This window comes from Lutjanus erythropterus, chromosome 11 (genome assembly GCF_056507025.1).
Source record: "Lutjanus erythropterus isolate fLutEry1 chromosome 11, fLutEry1.hap2, whole genome shotgun sequence".
Classification (NCBI taxonomy): Eukaryota; Metazoa; Chordata; class Actinopteri; order Lutjaniformes; family Lutjanidae; genus Lutjanus; species Lutjanus erythropterus.
Window position 1 is genome coordinate 3,510,332 of NC_139327.1, and position 19,544 is coordinate 3,529,875.

The window sequence follows — 19,544 nt, forward strand, 5'->3', positions numbered from 1 at the left end:
TCACTGACTGTCTAACCAGGGCAGAATGTATGGCTGCCTCTCAAAACACATGCTTTTATTTAATAATCATCATAATTACCCCAAAAAGTCCACAGTGTGGTTACTGTGGTGTTGTAACAAGACTTGCAGAAAATCCTCCTTCTCCTTTCCATGTCTCTTTTGACACCATTTGTGTGCAGTTTGCTCGTACATAGTTGTGTAATTGCCTTTTGTGTCATATGGGTTATTTCTTAAATGTTTTCACCAACCACATTCTCTGATATCTTACTAACAAGGTTACCGGTGGGACACAGGACTTCAAAAGCAACTTAAAAGACATCTCACCAGGTTGATGAATGCACAGTGGCATAGAGACAGTCACATATTGTTCTCTGATGCAATCAGACTTTATTTCAAAGATGAAAGCAAGAGGGGCTGTAATTCGTAGCAGCACTGTAAAAAAGATATCTGTTTTGATTTAAGAAGTTGGTGCCTGTTTTGAAAATTTAAGTTGACAGAAGTAGAAAAGATAAGTTGAGCTAATTTTGTAACGATTCAAAACAAATACACTTTTCAAGTTAAATAAACTTGATATTAATACATGAAAAAACATATTTGTGAGCTTAATATATTAAGTTGAAGCAACAACTCTTCAGTCACGCTGATGAACATTGCAAACAAATTTGATTTACTTTAACATTTCCTCTGTTTGAAGAATCTTGGTCCAGCTGATCGCAGTGAATTTAGTAAATCTGAAGTGTAAGGAGGGAGGGACTGAAACCGATGCTTTCATCAGTGTGGAAATAAATGATAAAGACTTAGAGACACACTGCAGAGCAGGGGTCGCGTTAACCGAATATTTTCCGGAAAAATCTGAAGGTCATCTGTCATTTTGACAGGTTGCAATTCACACCCCTGACCACTTGGTGGCGAGTGAGCATATTAATTAGCTATTAGGTGCGTTTGAGATGAACTGCGCCTCGCTTGGAGAGACGAGATCAGGCGGCCACAGCAGGAGATGGAGACAAAAAGCTGCAGTCAAGTCGGACAGTTTTCAGTAGACTTACGAGAGAGTAGAGGAAGAGACACAAACATCGTGTTAGATCACCTGTAGGTTACCTGTAGTCTGCAGATCATGATCATAGCTGAAGAAATAAAGTGCGTTCTTGATTGTTGATTGAAGTTAAAATAGAAGACATCCTCCTTTTGACACATGTAACATCTGTTCTTTTATCTGCCTTGTAAAGCACTAAACTGTTCTTTTGATAAGTCATAACCTTTATTATTATCAGACACAAAATATCTGCTTGCTGACAGATTAAAACTTCATTGCACAACAGAAGACTGATATGTCCAGCATTAAATATTACAATTACACAGAAAATTAGTATTTTATACAACACGTGGTGTTTGTTGTCAAAATTAAGAGCCAATCAGAGCCTGTCAGCATGTCGATCAGGTGACAGCCAGGCGTTTGCAGTCGGTGGAGAGCAGCTGCAGCACCTGCCTCTACAAACTGCGGTCGCCTCGATCTCGTGAGGTTATCGTTGCCCACATGTGCATGACGTCAGAGCAAGTCGGGATCAAGTAGGACACAAATCTATCCGGCATGCACTATGTGGCGATCACCGCTGATCAATTCTGCGCAGGCCTGGTTCATCTCAAACACACCTAGTGTCACGACAGCTGAGTGTCACGACAGCTGAAGTTTCTTCAAAAAGCCCAAGAACGATGAAGGTGTTGATAAAAGAGGTACGGTGTGGATTCTCTGTTCAGCTCGTTCGGACTGAATATTAACGAAAAAGTCTAGCGCAACCTCTGCTGCAGAGGTAGTCATAGTGCACATATTCAAGTAGAAGTACAAATGTGCAAAAAAAGACTGGTAAAAGTAGAAGTACTGATTGTTTACTGAAGTAAAAGTGAAAAAGTACAGGCTCTGAAATGTTCTCAAAGATGAGGACATTTCTAACACCTGTTTCTGTGCAAAGTTAACTGAACCTCAAGTATCCCTCTCTTATCTGTTTCATCACGTTACGTCTTTTTGTTTTTGTCTTGTCATTTTTGTCTTGTTATAACATTTGCCTCGTTATGTTGCTTTTCATCTCGTTACGTCTTTTTTGTCTTGTTCTATCTTTTCCGTAATTTTTGTCTTGTTACAACTTATGTCTTGTTACATCTTTTTCATCTTGTTAAGTTTTGTTCTCTTGTTTATCATCCTGTTATGTCTTTTTAGTCTGTTATGTCTTTGTTGTTGTCTTGTTGTGTCATTTTCATATTATGTCACTTTCATCGTGTTATATCTTGTTACATTGTTTTTCGTCTTGTCATGTCTTTTTTCTTGTTAGGTCATTATGGTCTTGTTATTTTTTTTTTTTTTTTGGCGTGTTTCATCTTGTTATGCGTCTGTTGCATCTATTGTGTGTAACATGCACTAAAGGATACACAAAGAATCATTTTTTTCTAAAATAATAAATAATCTCCCTCTAATGAAAATGTAGAAAAGCACAGATATTTGTGTTCAAAAGTAAGGAGCAAAAATAAAAACTTGTCTGAAAAATAAATACTCAAATAAATCCCAGATACAGTAACAAAGCATTGGCACTCACTTCCCACTCATACACATTTTCTTCAGACTATTAAAAAGAATGCTGGGAAATCTGATAATATGCTCATCATGTTCGTTTCAAAACTTAATTTAACGAGTTGACTGAACTCTGCACAGTACATTCATTCATCCTACCACTGCAAGAAGTCAAAAGACTTCAGGTTAGAAGAACTCAAGTTTATAAGTTCTAAAGTGTTCTGAAAGTAGAAAAACTAAAAAAAATAAAGTGTAATTAACTTGAATAAATAAAATGTACATATTCATGTTAAGTTAATGAAGAAAGTTGGAGGGAGTCATTAAATTCCAGTATGTTTTTTTTTTTACAGTGCACTTGTAAAAACTTTATTTCACCCCTCTTTTATACACTGTTAAAATTTTCACTGCAGTAGATTCTCAAACTCAAACTCTTAGTTTTCAAATCTGCCTTATCATCTTTAGTTGAGAAAATTTACTTTTCTTCTTTGGATAAGCATGAATCTTTGAAACTAAAAAAAAAAAAAGATATTTTTAAAAATTGGTCACAGTGAGCTTTAAAGTTTAGGTCAATATATTTTTTTTTTGCCTGAAAATTAAATGATCTTAATTGAGAATATTAAAATATTAACTATTGGTTCTTATTAGTTTGAGTTGGACTTGGAATTCAAAAAGCTCTTGCAGAAAGTTGTCTTCAAATTTTGAGATTTCTCAACCTTTTTATTTTTACAGAGTAGACAGTATAATTCTGCCCTGTCACTGAGCTTTACTGAGTTGTCTAATTACACTTGTTACCAAATTGCTGTGCACATGCTGTAACCCAGAGGTAAATGATTTGTGTAAAACTGGGTCATACTATATATTCTCCATTTGCAGGTGAAGGAAGAGCTGCTCACTATGGAGCCAAGGGGATCAGTGTCGTCCCCTCAGGACAGACCAGTGCCTCGGTGGAGCCTGGGCTCCAGCTCAGGTCTACATTACGGCTCTTTTGTTAACAGCCTTTCATCACTGACACCAAATGCAGTGGAGAAACCAGCCGTATCACTTCGACGTTCCTACATAGCTGTGGCTGTGCTTTGCTATGTCAACCTGATCAACTACATGGAGCGGTACACAATAGCAGGTTAGCTGATCTGTTTGTGTACACATGGCAACACTGCCTGTCAACAAACAGCCTTCACTGCTTCTCCTTTGAGGGCTTACACACACATTGTTTTCAGGGCTGGGTCAGATTACTTCTTGAATGTAGTTACTTACTGAAGAGAAATTAGATGGATTACAAAAAAAATGTAACCTAATCTGATTACTGTTGGATCAATTCAACATAAAACATTAAAAACATTGTTCCTAAAACTGGAACTACTACAGCCGGAAAAAATATTTTTTCCACATTATTTGCTTCTTTTTTCTTTAAAGCGACAGTTCACCCTAAAATTAATAATAATTTTTCCTCTGGCCTGTAGTGCTGTTTATCCATCTAGATAGTTTTGATGTGAGTAACTAGTAAGTTGATTTATTGGACAAAGCACTGTTTCATTTTTCTATTTAGCACATGAGAAATATCCAGACCAGAAACTCTATCTTTTGCGGGGTCAGGGGGGCACTTCACGTCAGCAGCTGTAATGTATTTGCCAGGAAATGTATTGTAGATTTTCAGCGAGAGATTACTTTAGAAAGCTAGGTCATCCCCATTAGAGCTGTTAACATTTATTAGGCTTATCTCTTCATGTAAATGAAAACCATGAATAATCAAAAATCTCCCAGCCAAGTCCTCGACCACATCCTGGATCTGCATCTGAACAGATTTATTAATCAACACAATTCTAGCGTGTGATGAATGAACGCTGCTTTTCTGGGGACCCACTTTTTAAAAATGACAAACCATCCTGACCCAATTCACAACAGACCAATAAATCTTGGGAGAGTTGATAAGAACGTCCCTGACCATTTTTACTGTCATTTCCACGTCAACTTATATTATCAATACACATGCATATACACACAAGATGACTCAAAATTTCAAGGAAATGTTCAAGGAAACTGAGCTTTGAATCAAACCTAAAAAGTTTTGCTGACCTAGTTGAAATAATTTACTTTTCTTCTTTAGATAAAAAGTTTAGAAATGTGGTATGTAAAAAACTATTCACATTATTTCAGGGTTTCTAGAACTTAAAAAAGAATTTTTATCTAGGAAAATACATTTTCTCAACAAAAGATCAGTAGTGGCAAAAATTTTTAAAAACTTGATAGTTTGAGTTGAGCTCAATACTCAAAAATATACTGAAGTAAATTGCCTGTGAATATTCTCATTCATCCAGGTCATAGTTGTCTTAGGGCATTAAATCGATCGCAACTGGACTGGTAAAATTGTCTTGGAAGACGTTCAAAGTTGAGAAGCCATCCCTGAACAGAGGGGGAGGCCTACGACACCACCTATCCCCAACTTACAATGCTGTCCTTTCATCAACCAACAACACAGTCCAGCCACACCTGGCTCCAGGTGCCTCCAATGACCATCGTTAGAACAGAATGGAACACTAACGAGTGAGACCCCCCCAACGACTGTTGTTGGCTCACGGGGGTTTCACCCCACTCAACCCAAACGACTGTCATTAGGCCTCACAATAGGGAGTGAAACCATTCTTGGTCTGGAGGCGGCCTCTCTTAGAGGATAAATAATTGAATTCCAACTACTGTTCATCAGACTAGAGCAATCTAGTCTGACTAGAGCAATCTAGTCTGATGAGCATGAACTGATGAAGCCTGCTCGGATGAGAGGCGAAATACTGAAGTAAACTGCCTTGAAATTTGAATTTTCTCAACCTTTTTGTTTTTACAGTGGAGGGCATTTCAGCTTGCTTCATAACTGAGACAAAATAAGTGCATTTAGGCTGAATTAAAAATGATAAAACAATATTAAAATTTTTTCACATTGCTATTAAAGCTGTGCTGGAAATATATTTTTGTTTGTTTATTCGGTGACCCAAATAAAATCTCCTGTGACCCACCTGAGGGTCACAACTCAGTGTTGCTCTAGAGTGCCCTTCCAGTGGACAAAATGTGGTGAAGTGCCCTATACGGTGCCCTTCCAGAGGGCAAAACTTGACAAAGTACCGCCTAGGATGACTGTCCAGTGGATAAAACACAATAAACTGTCCTTTTAGGATATCCTTTAGAGGTCAAAACACAATAAAAGGCTCTCAAGGATGCCGTCCCAGTGGACAAAAGGTGTTTAAGTAGCCTCTAGGGTTTCCAGTGGTCCAAAACATGATAAAATTTATGATAAAATTAGGGAATGGAACTGTTTCACCACATGTTTATCATGACTTTTGCAGCACTGGCATTACTCTGTGTACAGTTGGCACCCGTTTTATTTTTATGTTCACCCCTGGCCCCTCAGACAGCCTGAGTCTGCAACTGATCTCAAGATAGCAAATAAGTCTCCTCTAAAAAATATTTTAGTTCCCTAAAATGTCATCCTGCTCAGACCTGTCTCATCTTGCCCAGATGGTTTAAACTCCTACAGTTCCAAGAAATGTGATTCATCTTGACTGCTGATATTGATACTATTTTTATTGGCTGTTCTGAAATAACCCTTTTAAACACAGATGTACTTCAGTAGAGGCACATTTATATTAGCAGTTATTTGTATATCAAACCTGTGAAGAGGAGATAACTCAGAAGTTGCAAACCCCTCCCTGAACCTGACCAGTGGAGCGTGCTTGGACTCCCCCTAACCCAGTGGGTTCAGAAGAACCCTCTGTATAAATGAGTGCCCACATCACTCATATATATGTAGATGTCAATACACCCCATATTAATGTTAGATAACCAACATGTTTCATATCATGTGTGAAAATAATAACTAAAACATATAAACTGTAAACAGGAAATAAAGGCAGCAAGTTATGTGATAAGAACCACAGAATAGACCCACCCCATTTCTTCTGTTTTCTTCTGTTTTTATACCTAATTTGACATATTTGGTGATTTTTAATCATTCAAATGTGGCTGGGTGGTTTCAAACTCAGAACACATGTTTATTGTTGCTTTACATGAAAGATGTAATCAAATCAAGTAATCCATTACACTAACTATAATCTAATTACACATTTTTCAAGTGTAATTTGGACTGATTACAGTTACTTATTATTTTTAATTTTAATATGTAATCCCAATTAAATGTAATCCATTACTACCCAACTCTGACTGTTTTTATTGTCACACAGGTGCCCTCCTCAACATTCAGACATTCTTCAATATAAGTGACAGCACAGCTGCACTCCTGCAAACAGGTAACACACACACACACACACACACACACACACACACACACACACACACACACCATCTCTCTGAGATATTCACGTACAAAACCAGTGGTGGAAGGAGTACTGAAAATCTATAGTGGAGACCGGGGATGGTAGTAACACTTTGTTTGAGCATCAGTAACTCAGTGGCTTTTCAAGCTAGATCTCTCAAACTTTGATTCACACTACTCATATTTATCAACTACAATTAAATCTATTGGACATCTACTACACAACCACAGATTATGCAAGTTAATGTAAAATAGAGAGTTCCATTGTAACAACCTACTCTACTACTGGGGTGAGTTGGAACACTAGCTGGGGACAGATATAAGGATGAATGGTATATAGGTGAATTAAGATCCACACTATCCAATTTGTAAAATAACTTTATCGAAGCATAAAGAAGAAACAGATTTGTGTAGATTTGTCCTATTCCTGAACGTGCATGTGTTACATAAGGGTTCAACCAATCATGCAAAGTGTTTTCCTGCATACAATGCAGATATTCTCATCATTGTAATGAACTGCCAGCAGCTATTACATAACTAACTGTTTTAGCATGTGGGCCCATAGGTAGCATTAATGCAAAACATCAAATTAAACTAAACTAGAGTTTACAGTTGATACATAGTTATTCAGCAAAGTAGCAACTTTCCTCGCAAAGTCTAACTAGAAACAGTAGACGTTCTATGGCAATGCACATCAGATGATCCCTTCTGTTACACTTATGGTACACACTGAGGTTCACTGGTGTAAAGGTCACACTTTCCTGCTATTAAGTATCACCCTGTGTGCTCAGCTAAAGGACAGTCAGTCCCCACAATGAGACAGACAGTGCAGAGAACTCATAAAGGTATAAAAATCAGTTGTGATTAAAATGACACACTGGAACAAATATGCATGCAAGAACAAGTAAAAAGAGACTTAATTACAGTAATATGAGACTATGAGTAATTTGTCCCAGCGACCCCTGTTTAAAGGTCTTAACTGGGTTGCACCATCAAAGATGAATTTAATCTAAAATTAGTGCTAATCAGTTTAGCAAAACTAGGTTTAAAATGAGTCCGGGTCCAGATCAGATAAATCCAGATCTGTTATGCAATGAAAAATTTGTCTCAGTTTAGTAAATGTATTGATGTAAAGTGAAATTAAATAAATAAAATAGGGTTTAACTAGTGGATAGCTAGTGAGCTAAAAAGGTAACAAAACATTAATAGCTAGCTAGAATATGGAAATGAGTGTAACAAGTTGACAGTTCAGCCTAATATCAGGCTATTGCTAGCTACCTAAAAACAAAATGTAATACTGTTAGCTAGCTAACTAAAAAGTAAAAACAAAACAAAAACAGACACTAAAAACAAAGTTATTTGCTGGCTGGCTCGTTTGTAAGTTTTGGTGCAAGATAATTAAATTTAATATAGGTTTAAAAATTAAACTGAGGTTTACAGAGAGGTTTAAATTGAATCTTTCTTAATTTTGAGCTAATTTGGTGCTACATAATTTGAAGGTAAACTCTGATTTAATCACTCTTAAAAATAATCCCTGTTGGTGCAACTCAGCCTTAGAAAAAACTTGCACATATGTTGAAGGTCCTTGTGCATGAAGTGCTGCAAGTGAATTGCATAACGCTGTTAAAATTTGACATACACTTACACACACACACACACACACACACACACACACACACACACACAAACACATACAAACAAGTGTATGGTACTAAATTAGTCAGACAGTTTAATGAGTGAATTTCTTCAAGTCAGTCAACTTGTCATTTTATGAAGAATGAATTAATTATTTCTGATGTACTTACAGTTTTCATCTGCAGTTTCTTACTCCTGGCCCCTCTCTTTGGTTACCTTGGAGACCGATACAACCGGAAATACATCATGATTGGTGGTTTGAGTGTGTGGCTTTTGACTGCTGCTGGCAGTTCTTTCGTCACTCCGTCGGTAAGTGAGAAATACACTACTGTCACAAGACACAAGAAATGAGAAGGAACAAGATCAGACATTGACACTTCCTGCTGCTTGTAATTAGTTCATCTTCCTCCATCATATAGCTGCATCATGCATTCAAAAAAAAGCCACCATAGATGGATGCTTCAGCAAGTATTGCAATAAAAAATCTGCAGTTTTTGTACATTTTTTTTAGTTTACAAACAACATAGACCTGAATATGAAGTCAAATAGAGAAATCCCATTGTATTCTGCAGTTTCCTTTGGAAAATAATGTGTATCATTGATGTTTTTTGGCTGTAATAATGTTAAAACCTTTAGAGGATCCTTGGGTTTGAATCTTGTTGAACCGGTTCTGTGCCATTGTCTTGATCTCTGTAGTTCTTTTGGCTCCTGATGCTGTTGCGAGGCCTGGTCGGGGTCGGAGAGGCCAGCTACTCCACTATCGCTCCCACTATCATCGGTGACCTCTTCTCTGGGGCTCAACGGAGCGTCATGATCTGTGTCTTCTACATCTTTATCCCTATCGGAAGGTTAGAAACCACAACTGTGTTTTTTCCCTTTTTTTTTGCATGTTTTAATCATCCATTAAAGGACCAATGTGTAGGATTTAGTGGCATCTGGTGGTAATATTGCAGATTGCAAACACTTTGCCTCACTCTCCCCTTCCAAACTTGTGGAAGGAACTATGGTGGCAGCAAAACTCTGTATCTAGAGCCAGTGTAGATATAAATGTCTCTCTCTAAGGTAACAAAAACACAATAACTCTTATTTTCAGATGATTACACACTATTATAATGAAAATATACTTAATAATTCTATTTCATTCATGCCATATTCTGTCTATAAATCCTTAACTGAAGATCTTTTACTGTTGGGAATGCAATTGAAAGCATGGATTGTTCTGATACGTATTGTGAATGGTGCATTCACTGCTTGGAAAACTCAGACTCTAGAATTGCTAGAAAATATACGAGAAAGATGAACAATAAACAACCATGTACATTGTGAAAAGGATGATTTTTTAGCTTCGTCCTCAATGCATGTATGTCAAATGTCTAAGATTTTGGAGCTCCCAGGTTCAATGCAGCACTTAAACTGGAAATACAATATGGGCTTTCAGTTGCAGCAACACCAAGTCTCACTCTGCAAGCTAACAGTTAATGATATGCTGAAATGAACTGAAAGCTTTGGCTGCTAAGTTACAAAATAGACTGCAAACAGCAGCAAATCAAGTACCATCCAAGTCACAGACCCTTAAACTCTTTCTTGTTTAATACTGCAGGACATTATCTCCACCCTGGTACAGAAGCTCAAATGGTTGCATTCCTTAAGCAACCTTAAAAGGGCAAAATTCATGCCAAGTTCATGATAACCTTTACAGAGGAGCAATAGAAAGCACCCTGACTGGAAACATTACAAAAACGGGCATGGAAAGTGCACGTCCAAAGGATCCTAAGACTGGGCTGCTCCAACAAGCATTCATTTATATCTCTCATTAAATTGTGGTTTAACTTTAATATATGTTGCAAAAAACTTCTAAACCTCTCTTTAAGTTTAGTTTTTAGTTGAGGGGGTTTAACTTTCTTTGAGATGGACTGAGCAAAATAATTCTCTGCTGAGCCAGTATGAGTAGGCTAATTAGGCTAAGCAACTTTTTTGCTAGCTAGCAAACAATGCAATGTTTTGTTAAAGGTAGGACCAGTAAGATCTGTCCGAGCTGTTCGTAAACGCATCAGAAAGATAGTTGATTGTTGAGTCACACACCAGATACAGGATGTCACATCACTTCATAAGTCATAAGTGATGACTGAATGATTATGTATTATGTTTATATATCTTTTTTTACTTTTTTCTTTTACTTGCAAATAATGTAACATTTTGTTAACCTTTTTTAGCAAACAACGTAAGCTTTTTTTTTTTTTTTTTTAAAAAGACTTCTAGCTAGCTAGTCAGCAATATAACTTTTTTTTTTTTTACTTTTAGCTATGTAGAAAGCAATAAAGTCTTTTTGTTTGTTTTTACTTTTTAGCTAGCTTTGCAAACAATGTAATGTATTTTTTATTAAGGAATATAGAGCCAACAAAATTTAACTATTCCCATCCTCTGTTATACTTAATAGGTCCTCATAGCACTAGGATTTTTTTTTATTATTATTATTTTCATTTGGGTAAGCAAGCATCTCGATATTGATTAAACTATTTGATTTTGGTTTACATCACAAAACTATATTTTATAATCAGAGATTAGTTTTAATTGTGCAACAGAGCTCAGCTTAAACCTGGATTTACTCATTTTAAACCTAGTTTCACTCAACTTAAAACTAATCTTAAATGAATCTTTGTTAGTGTGCTGCAGTCAAAACATGAGACCCACAACCAACCACATCCTGGTACAGTAGACAAAATACAGAAGTAACTATTAGGCTGCAGCTTCTTCAGACAGTCTGTGAGAGTCCTAAATTCACCCTCCAGCATAAAAAACAGTCATGTATTTTCATGACATGTTATTCATTCATCCTTTTATATCATTTTTATTTTGTGAATAGCATCGAGGGACTACAACTTGCATTTCATTATATAATCCTGCGTTGTAGAATGATTAAAAAAATGTACCTTGTACCTTGCACAGGTCAGCCATATTGTTTCGTTTCTGTCATTGTGATCACTCACATGGTTTTACCACTTTTTGTGTTTTCAGTGGTCTTGGATACATAACCGGGGCAGGGATGGCTACTGCCACAGGGGACTGGCGCTGGGCTCTCAGGGTGAGAACATTTTCACTTACAGTGGATGTAAATCTTCACTCAGCACTGACAGATACAGAGTGACACATGTCTTCACATTTTTCTGTCTTGTCAGATCACTCCCATCTTGGGTCTAGTGGGACTTGTCTTGCTGGTCTTCTTATGTCCTAACCCACCCAGGGGTGCTGCAGAGACGCATGGACAGGGAGTTACACAGGACAGCACTTACCTGGAAGATGTCAAGTATCTTCTGAAAAAGTAGGACATGGTTTAATACTATAGCCTGGCCAATACTGAATCTTTGGGACTGATTGAAAACATATAAAATCATATGATACATCAGCTGACATACATTTTAACACATTAAAACATGATAAAAATAAACATTTTTGGTCAGGATCCCTTAAATTTGATCATTACAGTAAAGAACTGTGACCAGGATATAACATAAACACATCAGTGCTCTCTGGTGGACAAATTATGTAATGATGTTACTGTTTCTGAATGATCTCAAAAATATTTTTGCCATTTATGCACTGTAGTTTTTGGTTAAATATATACCAATATATCTGCAACACACTTGTACCAGTTGATGAATTAATTGCAGGTTTATTGGTCATGCTTTAGTCGAAGGGACAGTTCACCTAAACAAATGCAAACATGCACATTTTCCTCTGGCCTGTAGTGTTATTTATCCAGCTAGATTTTTTAGAGTGAGTTGCAGAGTTTTGGAGACATCAGCTGTAGAGATGTCTGCCTTCTCTTCAATATAAAGGGACTAATGGAGCTCATGGAGCCACTGAAGGGAACATGGATGAAATAATGAGTGAAACATAGTTAAATGAATGAACAAACAAGTGTTTTCTGATGCTATCATGTCACATATTTCATATGTCCCAAACTCTGCAACTCACACCAAACAATATCTAGATGGATAAGCAGAACTACAGGCCAGGGGAAAAATATGTATTTCTGATTTTTGGGTGAACTGTTCCTTCAATACTGTAATACTTTGAATTAGTCTTTGAATATTAGAGCGATATGATTTTTCATTATATTTACTAATCTTGTTTTGTAATTGACCCTAGCAAAAGCTACGTGTGGTCATCACTGGGAGTGACGGCCACAGCCTTCCTCGTCGGAGCTCTGGGTTTCTGGACGCCTACTTTCCTGTCCAGAGCTCAGGTGTTTCAGAAGCTCCAACCGCAATGCGTCAAAGAGCCCTGCAACACCACAGACAGGTGGCGCACGACCTTCGACCTGCATTGCCCTTCATTCGTTTCCTTCAAAATCACAACAGAGGTTTAATTATTCTGTCTGTCTCTCTGCTCCCCGCGCAGTTACATCTTTGGAGCTGTGACAGTGGTGACGGGCATTCTGGGAGGGTCTCTTGGCACTGGTTTGTCTAGATGCCTCAGGGACAAGGTGTCAAACGCGGACCCACTCATCTGTGCAGTAGGCCTGCTGGGATCAGCCCCCTGCCTCTTCATCGCCATCTTTGTGGCATCAGTAAACATTCCCACCACTTATGTAAGAGACAAACTTCTGTCTTTGCTCCTCTCCTCTGGCTGAATGACCATTATACTCTGTCTGTCCACCACTGTCACTGTCAGACTGACATCTGAACTACTGGATGAAGTTCTTTACAGACATTCATGGTCGCAAGAGGATGAATACTACTGACTTTACCTTTTGATATACGTATATATTTTTTTTATCAAAATCACCATGAGTCAAAGTCAAATGTCCCTTATTTCATTTAGTTCTAAACAAAGAATAACATTATCTGCATATATACACTATAGTTTCTTTAATAAGTCAGGGATATTCAAGGATGTAGAGTTGGGTAGGGACAGTAGGGACATCCCTATCAATATCCAGGGACGACTCAATTGTGGAAATGTTATCAGTCATTTTTGAGAATCTGGACAAAACCTTATTTGGACAGAGTTTTGATTTTTACTCTTCAATTAAGCTGTGCTATTTATTTGTATTTAAACAAATAAATAGAGACAGACATAGAGATAGAGAGAGTTTAATGTGCTTATCACATCTTTTGGACATATCTTATCTCAGTGGTAATACGTTCAGATGAGCTTGTTATAAAGGGGATAACATGATGCACAACAAATCTAAAATGATTGACATTTAATATTAAAGTTCAGCCATGGCGTAATGGTATGTCACTTATAGGCATTACAGCACCAACAAAATGTTTTCACAAGCTTATAAAGATATGACATAATGTCAGAAAGTGTAGAACGAGACAAAATTCAAGACCCTAACTTTTTAAAGCTATAAGATGTAACATTTCTGAATTGAAATGTCAAAAAACATTAGACATGTCTTCTATATTTTGGTGAATTGTGCTCTTACATTATCCCAATTGTTTCCAACAATGTTCAAACTCAGAGAAATACATAAATTATTCAAGATCACATTGCGTTTCCTTCGAGCTGCTAGTTGCTATAAAGTCCAGAGAAACACAGGATCCATCAGAGAGTGAGGAAGGAAGTCAGCGAACGTGACGAACAGTAACATGGATGAAACTTTAATATTACCTCGTCCATGAACATGATTTCTCTCTGAGTCATGTCAGATAGATTTTCACCCACTTTCATCAATGAAGACAACAACTCCCATGATCCCATGCTATTTCCAAAGCCATCAAATCAAGTCTTTTGTTACTGCTTTAATGTGAGAGAGACTCCTAGAGGACAAACTCACACACTGTGTTTAAGTGTTAAGTTATTTTGAATAATTCATTCATTGATCAATTGATCAGTTGCCTAAATGTCTCATTTCAGGTGTTCATTTTCATAGGTGAAGTACTGATATCACTGAACTGGGCTGTCATGGCTGACATACTGCTGGTGAGTTTGAATGCTGCATGGGAATAAAAATATGAAACAGTTTGCTGAACCTTGAAGCTAACAGGTTGTTTTATGTTACTTTTTTTTTTACTTCAGTACGTTGTCATACCAACCAGAAGGTCCTCAGCTGAGGCTCTACAGATTTCAGTCTGCCACCTCCTGGGTGATGCTGGGAGTCCTTATCTCGTCGGAGTGGTGAGATATAATTTTAACTTTGCTGTTTCACCAACAGTACTTCTGCAAGTTTGAGTAAACCACTTTGTCAGTGTACGATTGAGGATTAATGTGCTCTTCACACCTGTACCAGTAGATTTCTGATGCTATACGCACATCTAAACCTGGGACTCATGGTTGGAACTTCCGCAGCCTGCAGTACAGCCTCCTGGTCTGCCTGTTTGTTGGGATCCTGGGTGGACTGTTTTTTCTCATGACTGCCCTCTACATCAATGAAGACAGAAAGGCAGCCATGCAATTGGTTGAAGGTACACCTACTGTAAATGTATAACTGCTCCCCTATCATTCTGTTGTGAACAACAACAACACATCAAAACTAAATGGTAATACAGTGTAACCATGGAACCAGCAGAACAACTCTGCTAATTCTACTCTTCTTTTGAGCTTTGGTTACATGCTAGATAAGATAGTCAATGTTCAAACTGATTGACATTGACATTTTTTGTAAATATACACTCATTCTGAATTTGATGCCTGCAACAAGTTCTAAAAAAATTGTGACAGGAGCGTGTTTACCACTGTGATACGTTACATTTTCTTTTAACAACACACAATAATTGTGAACTGAGAACACTGATACTTAAACTTTTAAAAGTGAAATTGTCAGAGGTCTCTGTTGTCGAATTTTGTGCTTCATAATGCACTGGACTGCAGGCAGGTCAGTCTAGTACCTGAACACTTTTACTACAAAGACACACTGTTGGAACACTTGCAGAAATTTTCTTGGCATAGTCTCACTGAAATAAGCAGGGACGTCTCTGGAAAAGATGTCGTCTGGATGGCAGCATATGTTGCTCCAAAACCTGTATGTACCTTTCAGCATTAATGGGGCCTTCACATAAACACACCCTCACACCATCACAGCTGCTGGCTTTTGAACTTTGCACTGGTAACAATCTGAGTGGTCCTTTTCCTCTTTAGCCCAGAGGACATGACGTCCATGATTTGTGAAAACAAATGTGGACTCGTCAGACCACAGCACACTTTTCCACTTTGCATCAGTCCATCTCAGATGAGCTCTGGTCCAGAGAAGTCTGCAGTGTTTCTGGATGTTGTTGATATATGTCTTTCTCTTTGCATGGTAGAGTCTTAACTTACATTTGTAGATGCAGTTAAACTGTGTTTACTGACAATGGTTTTCCAAAGTGTTCCTGAGTTCATGTAGTATCCTTTATACAGTGATAAGGGTTTTTAATGCAGTTTTTAATGCAGTGCTGCCTGAGGGGTCAAAGGTCACAGATATTCAGTATTGGTTTTCAGCCTTGACCCTTACATGCAGAGATTTCTCTGGATTCTCTGAATCTTTTAATGATTTTATGGATTGTAGATGGTGAAATCTATAAATTCCTGCAGTTTTGTGTTGAGAAATGTTCTTAAATTTGCCCATGCAGTTTTTCACAAAACTTTCCCAGTCTTTTGTTGCTTCTGTCCCAATGTCTCTGAAATAGGCATCAAATTCAGAAGAGAGTGTATATTTTCAAAAAACTATGAAGTTTCTAAGTTTGAGCATTAAATACCTTGTTTACCTACTTTTTTGGAATTGAGGTTTCAAGATTTATGTGTGGATGATACACCATTGTGTTTGTGAAAGTGTCAGACACATGCTGGAGTGTCCGACTCTTCCTGAACAACAGCCCTCTATTCAACTCACTTACTACAAGATAGCACTCATCCTTATTCAGTTAAGAACAAATTCTCCTCATCTGCACATGTGCCCCAGTAACAAAGTGGCAGTCTAGTTTCTCTGGCAACTCAGAGGCAGAGATGGGCCAAACCTGATAAAGACAGCACTGTCTCACTAGTTTGGATTTGAGTTGACCTCATTCTCTCCATTCTGATGCATTGTTGTGTGAGGCAGCTGCACAAACCAAGAGCTTGTTCCTTCTAAACATGGTGTGTGTATATCTATACCTGCGCACTTTAGTCTCCATGTCATTCTGATCAGTGCTCCCTACTTTAATTTGAATATTTCAAACATGTTTATGTGTGTTTGTGTTTACAGAGGGTCCTCCACCACAGCAGGAGCCAACAACTGAGCCGTCTGTGGAACTGAACACCCAGGAGAAATGATCATCTACTGCTGGACAACCATCAACCATGCCATTAAATTAAGCTTTATTTAATTTTAAGTTTAATTTGATTTATTTTTTTTACAGCCACACTGAGAACAAATGTAGAAAAAAAACTATTTAATTCACACTGTCCTTTTTAAATGTTGTAACAACAAATTTGTATTTTCTACATTTAAGTCAAGTCAGTTTTCAAAATTGCAACTTTTCCATAAAGGACTTTACAATCTGTACGACATATGACAACCTCTGTTTGGATAAATGAAAAACTTACTCCAACATGGTTAGGGTTGGAAAAAGAAAAGTGGATTCACTAAAAAACTCATTACAGTGTTAGCTCCCTTTGAAGTGCACTGTGCAGTGTAGTTGCGCAGTATAACTAAATGCTTATATTTCCTGAATGGAAATGTTGTTTTTAACTTTTTAATAAATTTGCAAACACAAATGTCTTCCTTCCATCCATGGAGAGTGGAGGTAGTTTTCTTGGCTAACTAGCTATCTAGCTAGCTACTTAGCTATAGCAATGTATACTTACCATCTAAGTATTCTGAAGTGAGTGTGTGTGTTTGTTTTGCTTTGATTCTTAGACTTTGAGTCACTGACTAATGCAATCAGTTATTCTTGAATACATCAACATGCCTCTAAACCCACACATTTTTTCTGGGATTTTCCCCTATTTTACTCGTCTCTCCCACTGAATATTTTCATGTAAATCTCCAGTATTCTTAACCTTTCTAAGAAATTGACCTATTTGGTATGTTTGTTAATTTCCCCTCTGGTAATTCAAATGAGAGTGCACTGGCTGCGTTCAGGGCAGACAGGTGAACAGGCAGTCGTAACAGTGGGACTACAGTTTTTCTCAATCGCTTTGGCTCATTTTTTGTCTTAACTTTCACAAAAGTGCAAGTGCAATTGTCATGACTGTTTCACAGAACATCGCAACCGTATTGCATGTTTGTCAAAGGTAATAACTTGTACAAAATAATTCATTCAAGTTATCGTATCCGTGCCACCAAAATGAAAAATTTCCTCGCCATTCACCTTCTATACAAATATCTTTTTTGTTGACACTGATTGCTTACTATACAACTATACAATTGTCTGGCTTAATGCTTTTGTGTATCGCACATATGTAACTTTTCAGAATCAGATCAACAGTAAATCGAAGTTTACTGGGAAAAGTCAATAATGTACAATACTGTAGTACACAGAAAAAGGATATGCACATTTGTATGTATGCAGTAAATTTATTTTGTAGCATGGTGTTACAAACAGGGGTGTAGTGATAAATGCAGAGGTGGGTAAACTTTTTTCTGTCTTATTGATTGATTCATTGCTTTCAAAATAGATGAGAATAGATGAGTGAACTCTCAGCTTGCATATAATGGCTTTAAAGATGAGAGGATGTTAGGAAGTTGTGATGAGTTTCACAGTTTCACTGAGAATTGATTCATCAGGTTTGATCAGCAAGCTTATTCTATACGTGCAGTTTGCTTGAATGAATTCAGATCTGCTGTGAACAACATACAGTACTAGTTGGTCAGAGATTTTAAATTTTGAAAGTTTTGAAAATAGTAATTCTCATTGAAGAATTGAGCCGAAGCAAATGAGAAAAACTTTTAGCCGAGAAAAAGTTTAGCTGTGAAAATGTCTAGTGGCAGTAAATGGACAGTAAAGTTTACAGTTTACCCATGAATAAACACTGCAGAAGAAGTTCAGGAAGTTTTTGAGTCTTGCCTCCCAGCTGCTGGGTAAATTAAAGAGAGTCTGTGGAATTACAAACTGGAGAAGAGTGAGCTGCTCTCTGACTCAGCAGCACACTCTGCTCAGCCAAGGTTGCAACATTTGTCTAGAAATATGTATATATACGTATATATGTATGTATGTACATAATATATTCATAGGGCATAAACCTCATGCACATAAATGTTACGCCTGTGAGACACAGCTGAGACACAGCAGTAGGAGCTGGTGCAGACAGCAACATAAATTAAAATGAGATCTTTTCTGATCTTTTCTTACACATCTGACTCATTAGAGGTCGAGAAGGAAGGAAAACCAGCTATTTTTGGGTTCTGGAGCAATTTACTTTTGGTGGAAATGTTCCAAATGTTCCAAAATTAGGTTCTTGCATCAGGGCCCCTCCCCAAACTCACGTGTCCCATACCCCTTTGTCCCCTAGTCCCCCTGCCCCCCAAGTCCAGCAGCCCTGGATGTGTGGACAGTGGCAAGGGAGGTGGGATAGCCCAGGGTGGGATGTTGAAAAAATTCCCTTATTTTCAAATCCCAATGTTGATGGACATCAACTTACAGTAACATGCGACACCATAAACTCTTCCAAAAGGAACAGTAAATGAGCTGATGCTGAATTATATGTATATTTGCTCATTACATTCAGGTTAAGAAACCTTAAGCTTTCTGCAAATGATAGTCCAGCCCTAAAATAATTCCTTTCCTGATAACAGCATTTCAAAACGCCAACTGGAGTCAAGTTGTGTGTAACTATCATCCTCTTGTTTTTCTTTTCTTAATGATCCTCCTGAATTTTGCTGACAGCCACGCTCATGTGGCCAGTTTGAGCTGCAGATCACCGCATCTACAGTTCCATCTCATTCATAAACCCAAGACAGTATAAGCAGAATGTGCCCAAGTATCCATACTGAAGATCATCAGATTAACCTCTTCATCTATGAATGTCCCAGCCAGCGTGCAGCTGCTGCCTCCTAATGAGGACCAGAGGGGCCTCAGGCTGAGCCACAACATATGCACATAATGGAGTTAAAGATGGAGAACT

At 37.7% G+C, this 19,544-nt stretch overlaps 1 protein-coding gene across 2 annotated transcripts; it reads left to right on the forward strand.

Annotated features, from left to right (window-relative positions):
* Nucleotides 1-3,416: 3,416 nt before the first annotated feature.
* Nucleotides 3,417-17,790, forward strand: spns3 (SPNS lysolipid transporter 3, sphingosine-1-phosphate (putative)). Of its 2 annotated transcripts, XM_084730481.1 has the most exons (12): nucleotides 3,418-3,680; nucleotides 6,787-6,852; nucleotides 8,686-8,822; nucleotides 9,210-9,361; nucleotides 11,529-11,595; nucleotides 11,690-11,832; nucleotides 12,663-12,815; nucleotides 12,915-13,104; nucleotides 14,382-14,447; nucleotides 14,544-14,642; nucleotides 14,758-14,929; nucleotides 16,684-17,790. In XM_084730481.1, exons 1-12 carry the CDS (start codon nucleotides 3,455-3,457, stop codon nucleotides 16,749-16,751), a joined length of 1,539 nt encoding a protein of 512 aa, XP_084586607.1. In that variant the 5' UTR covers nucleotides 3,418-3,454; the 3' UTR covers nucleotides 16,752-17,790. The 2 variants fall into 2 exon arrangements, with proteins under 2 accessions (XP_084586608.1, XP_084586607.1); XM_084730482.1 differs by lacking the exon at nucleotides 16,684-17,790 and having other exon boundaries at nucleotides 3,417-3,680; nucleotides 14,755-14,895.
* The last annotated feature ends 1,754 nt before the right edge of the window (nucleotides 17,791-19,544 follow it).

What these genes read in the sequence shown, in the direction of transcription:
- spns3 (XM_084730481.1), top strand. Translation starts at nt 3,455, where the DNA reads ATGGAGCCAAGGGGATCAGTGTCGTCCCCTCAGGACAGACCAGTGCCT. An exon ending in GGAGCGGTACACAATAGCAG is followed by an intron (nt 3,681 to 6,786) that starts GTTAGCTGATCT and finishes ATTGTCACACAG; the next exon opens with GTGCCCTCCTCAACATTCAG. An exon ending in GTCCTTATCTCGTCGGAGTG is followed by an intron (nt 14,643 to 14,757) that starts GTGAGATATAAT and finishes CTGTACCAGTAG; the next exon opens with ATTTCTGATGCTATACGCAC.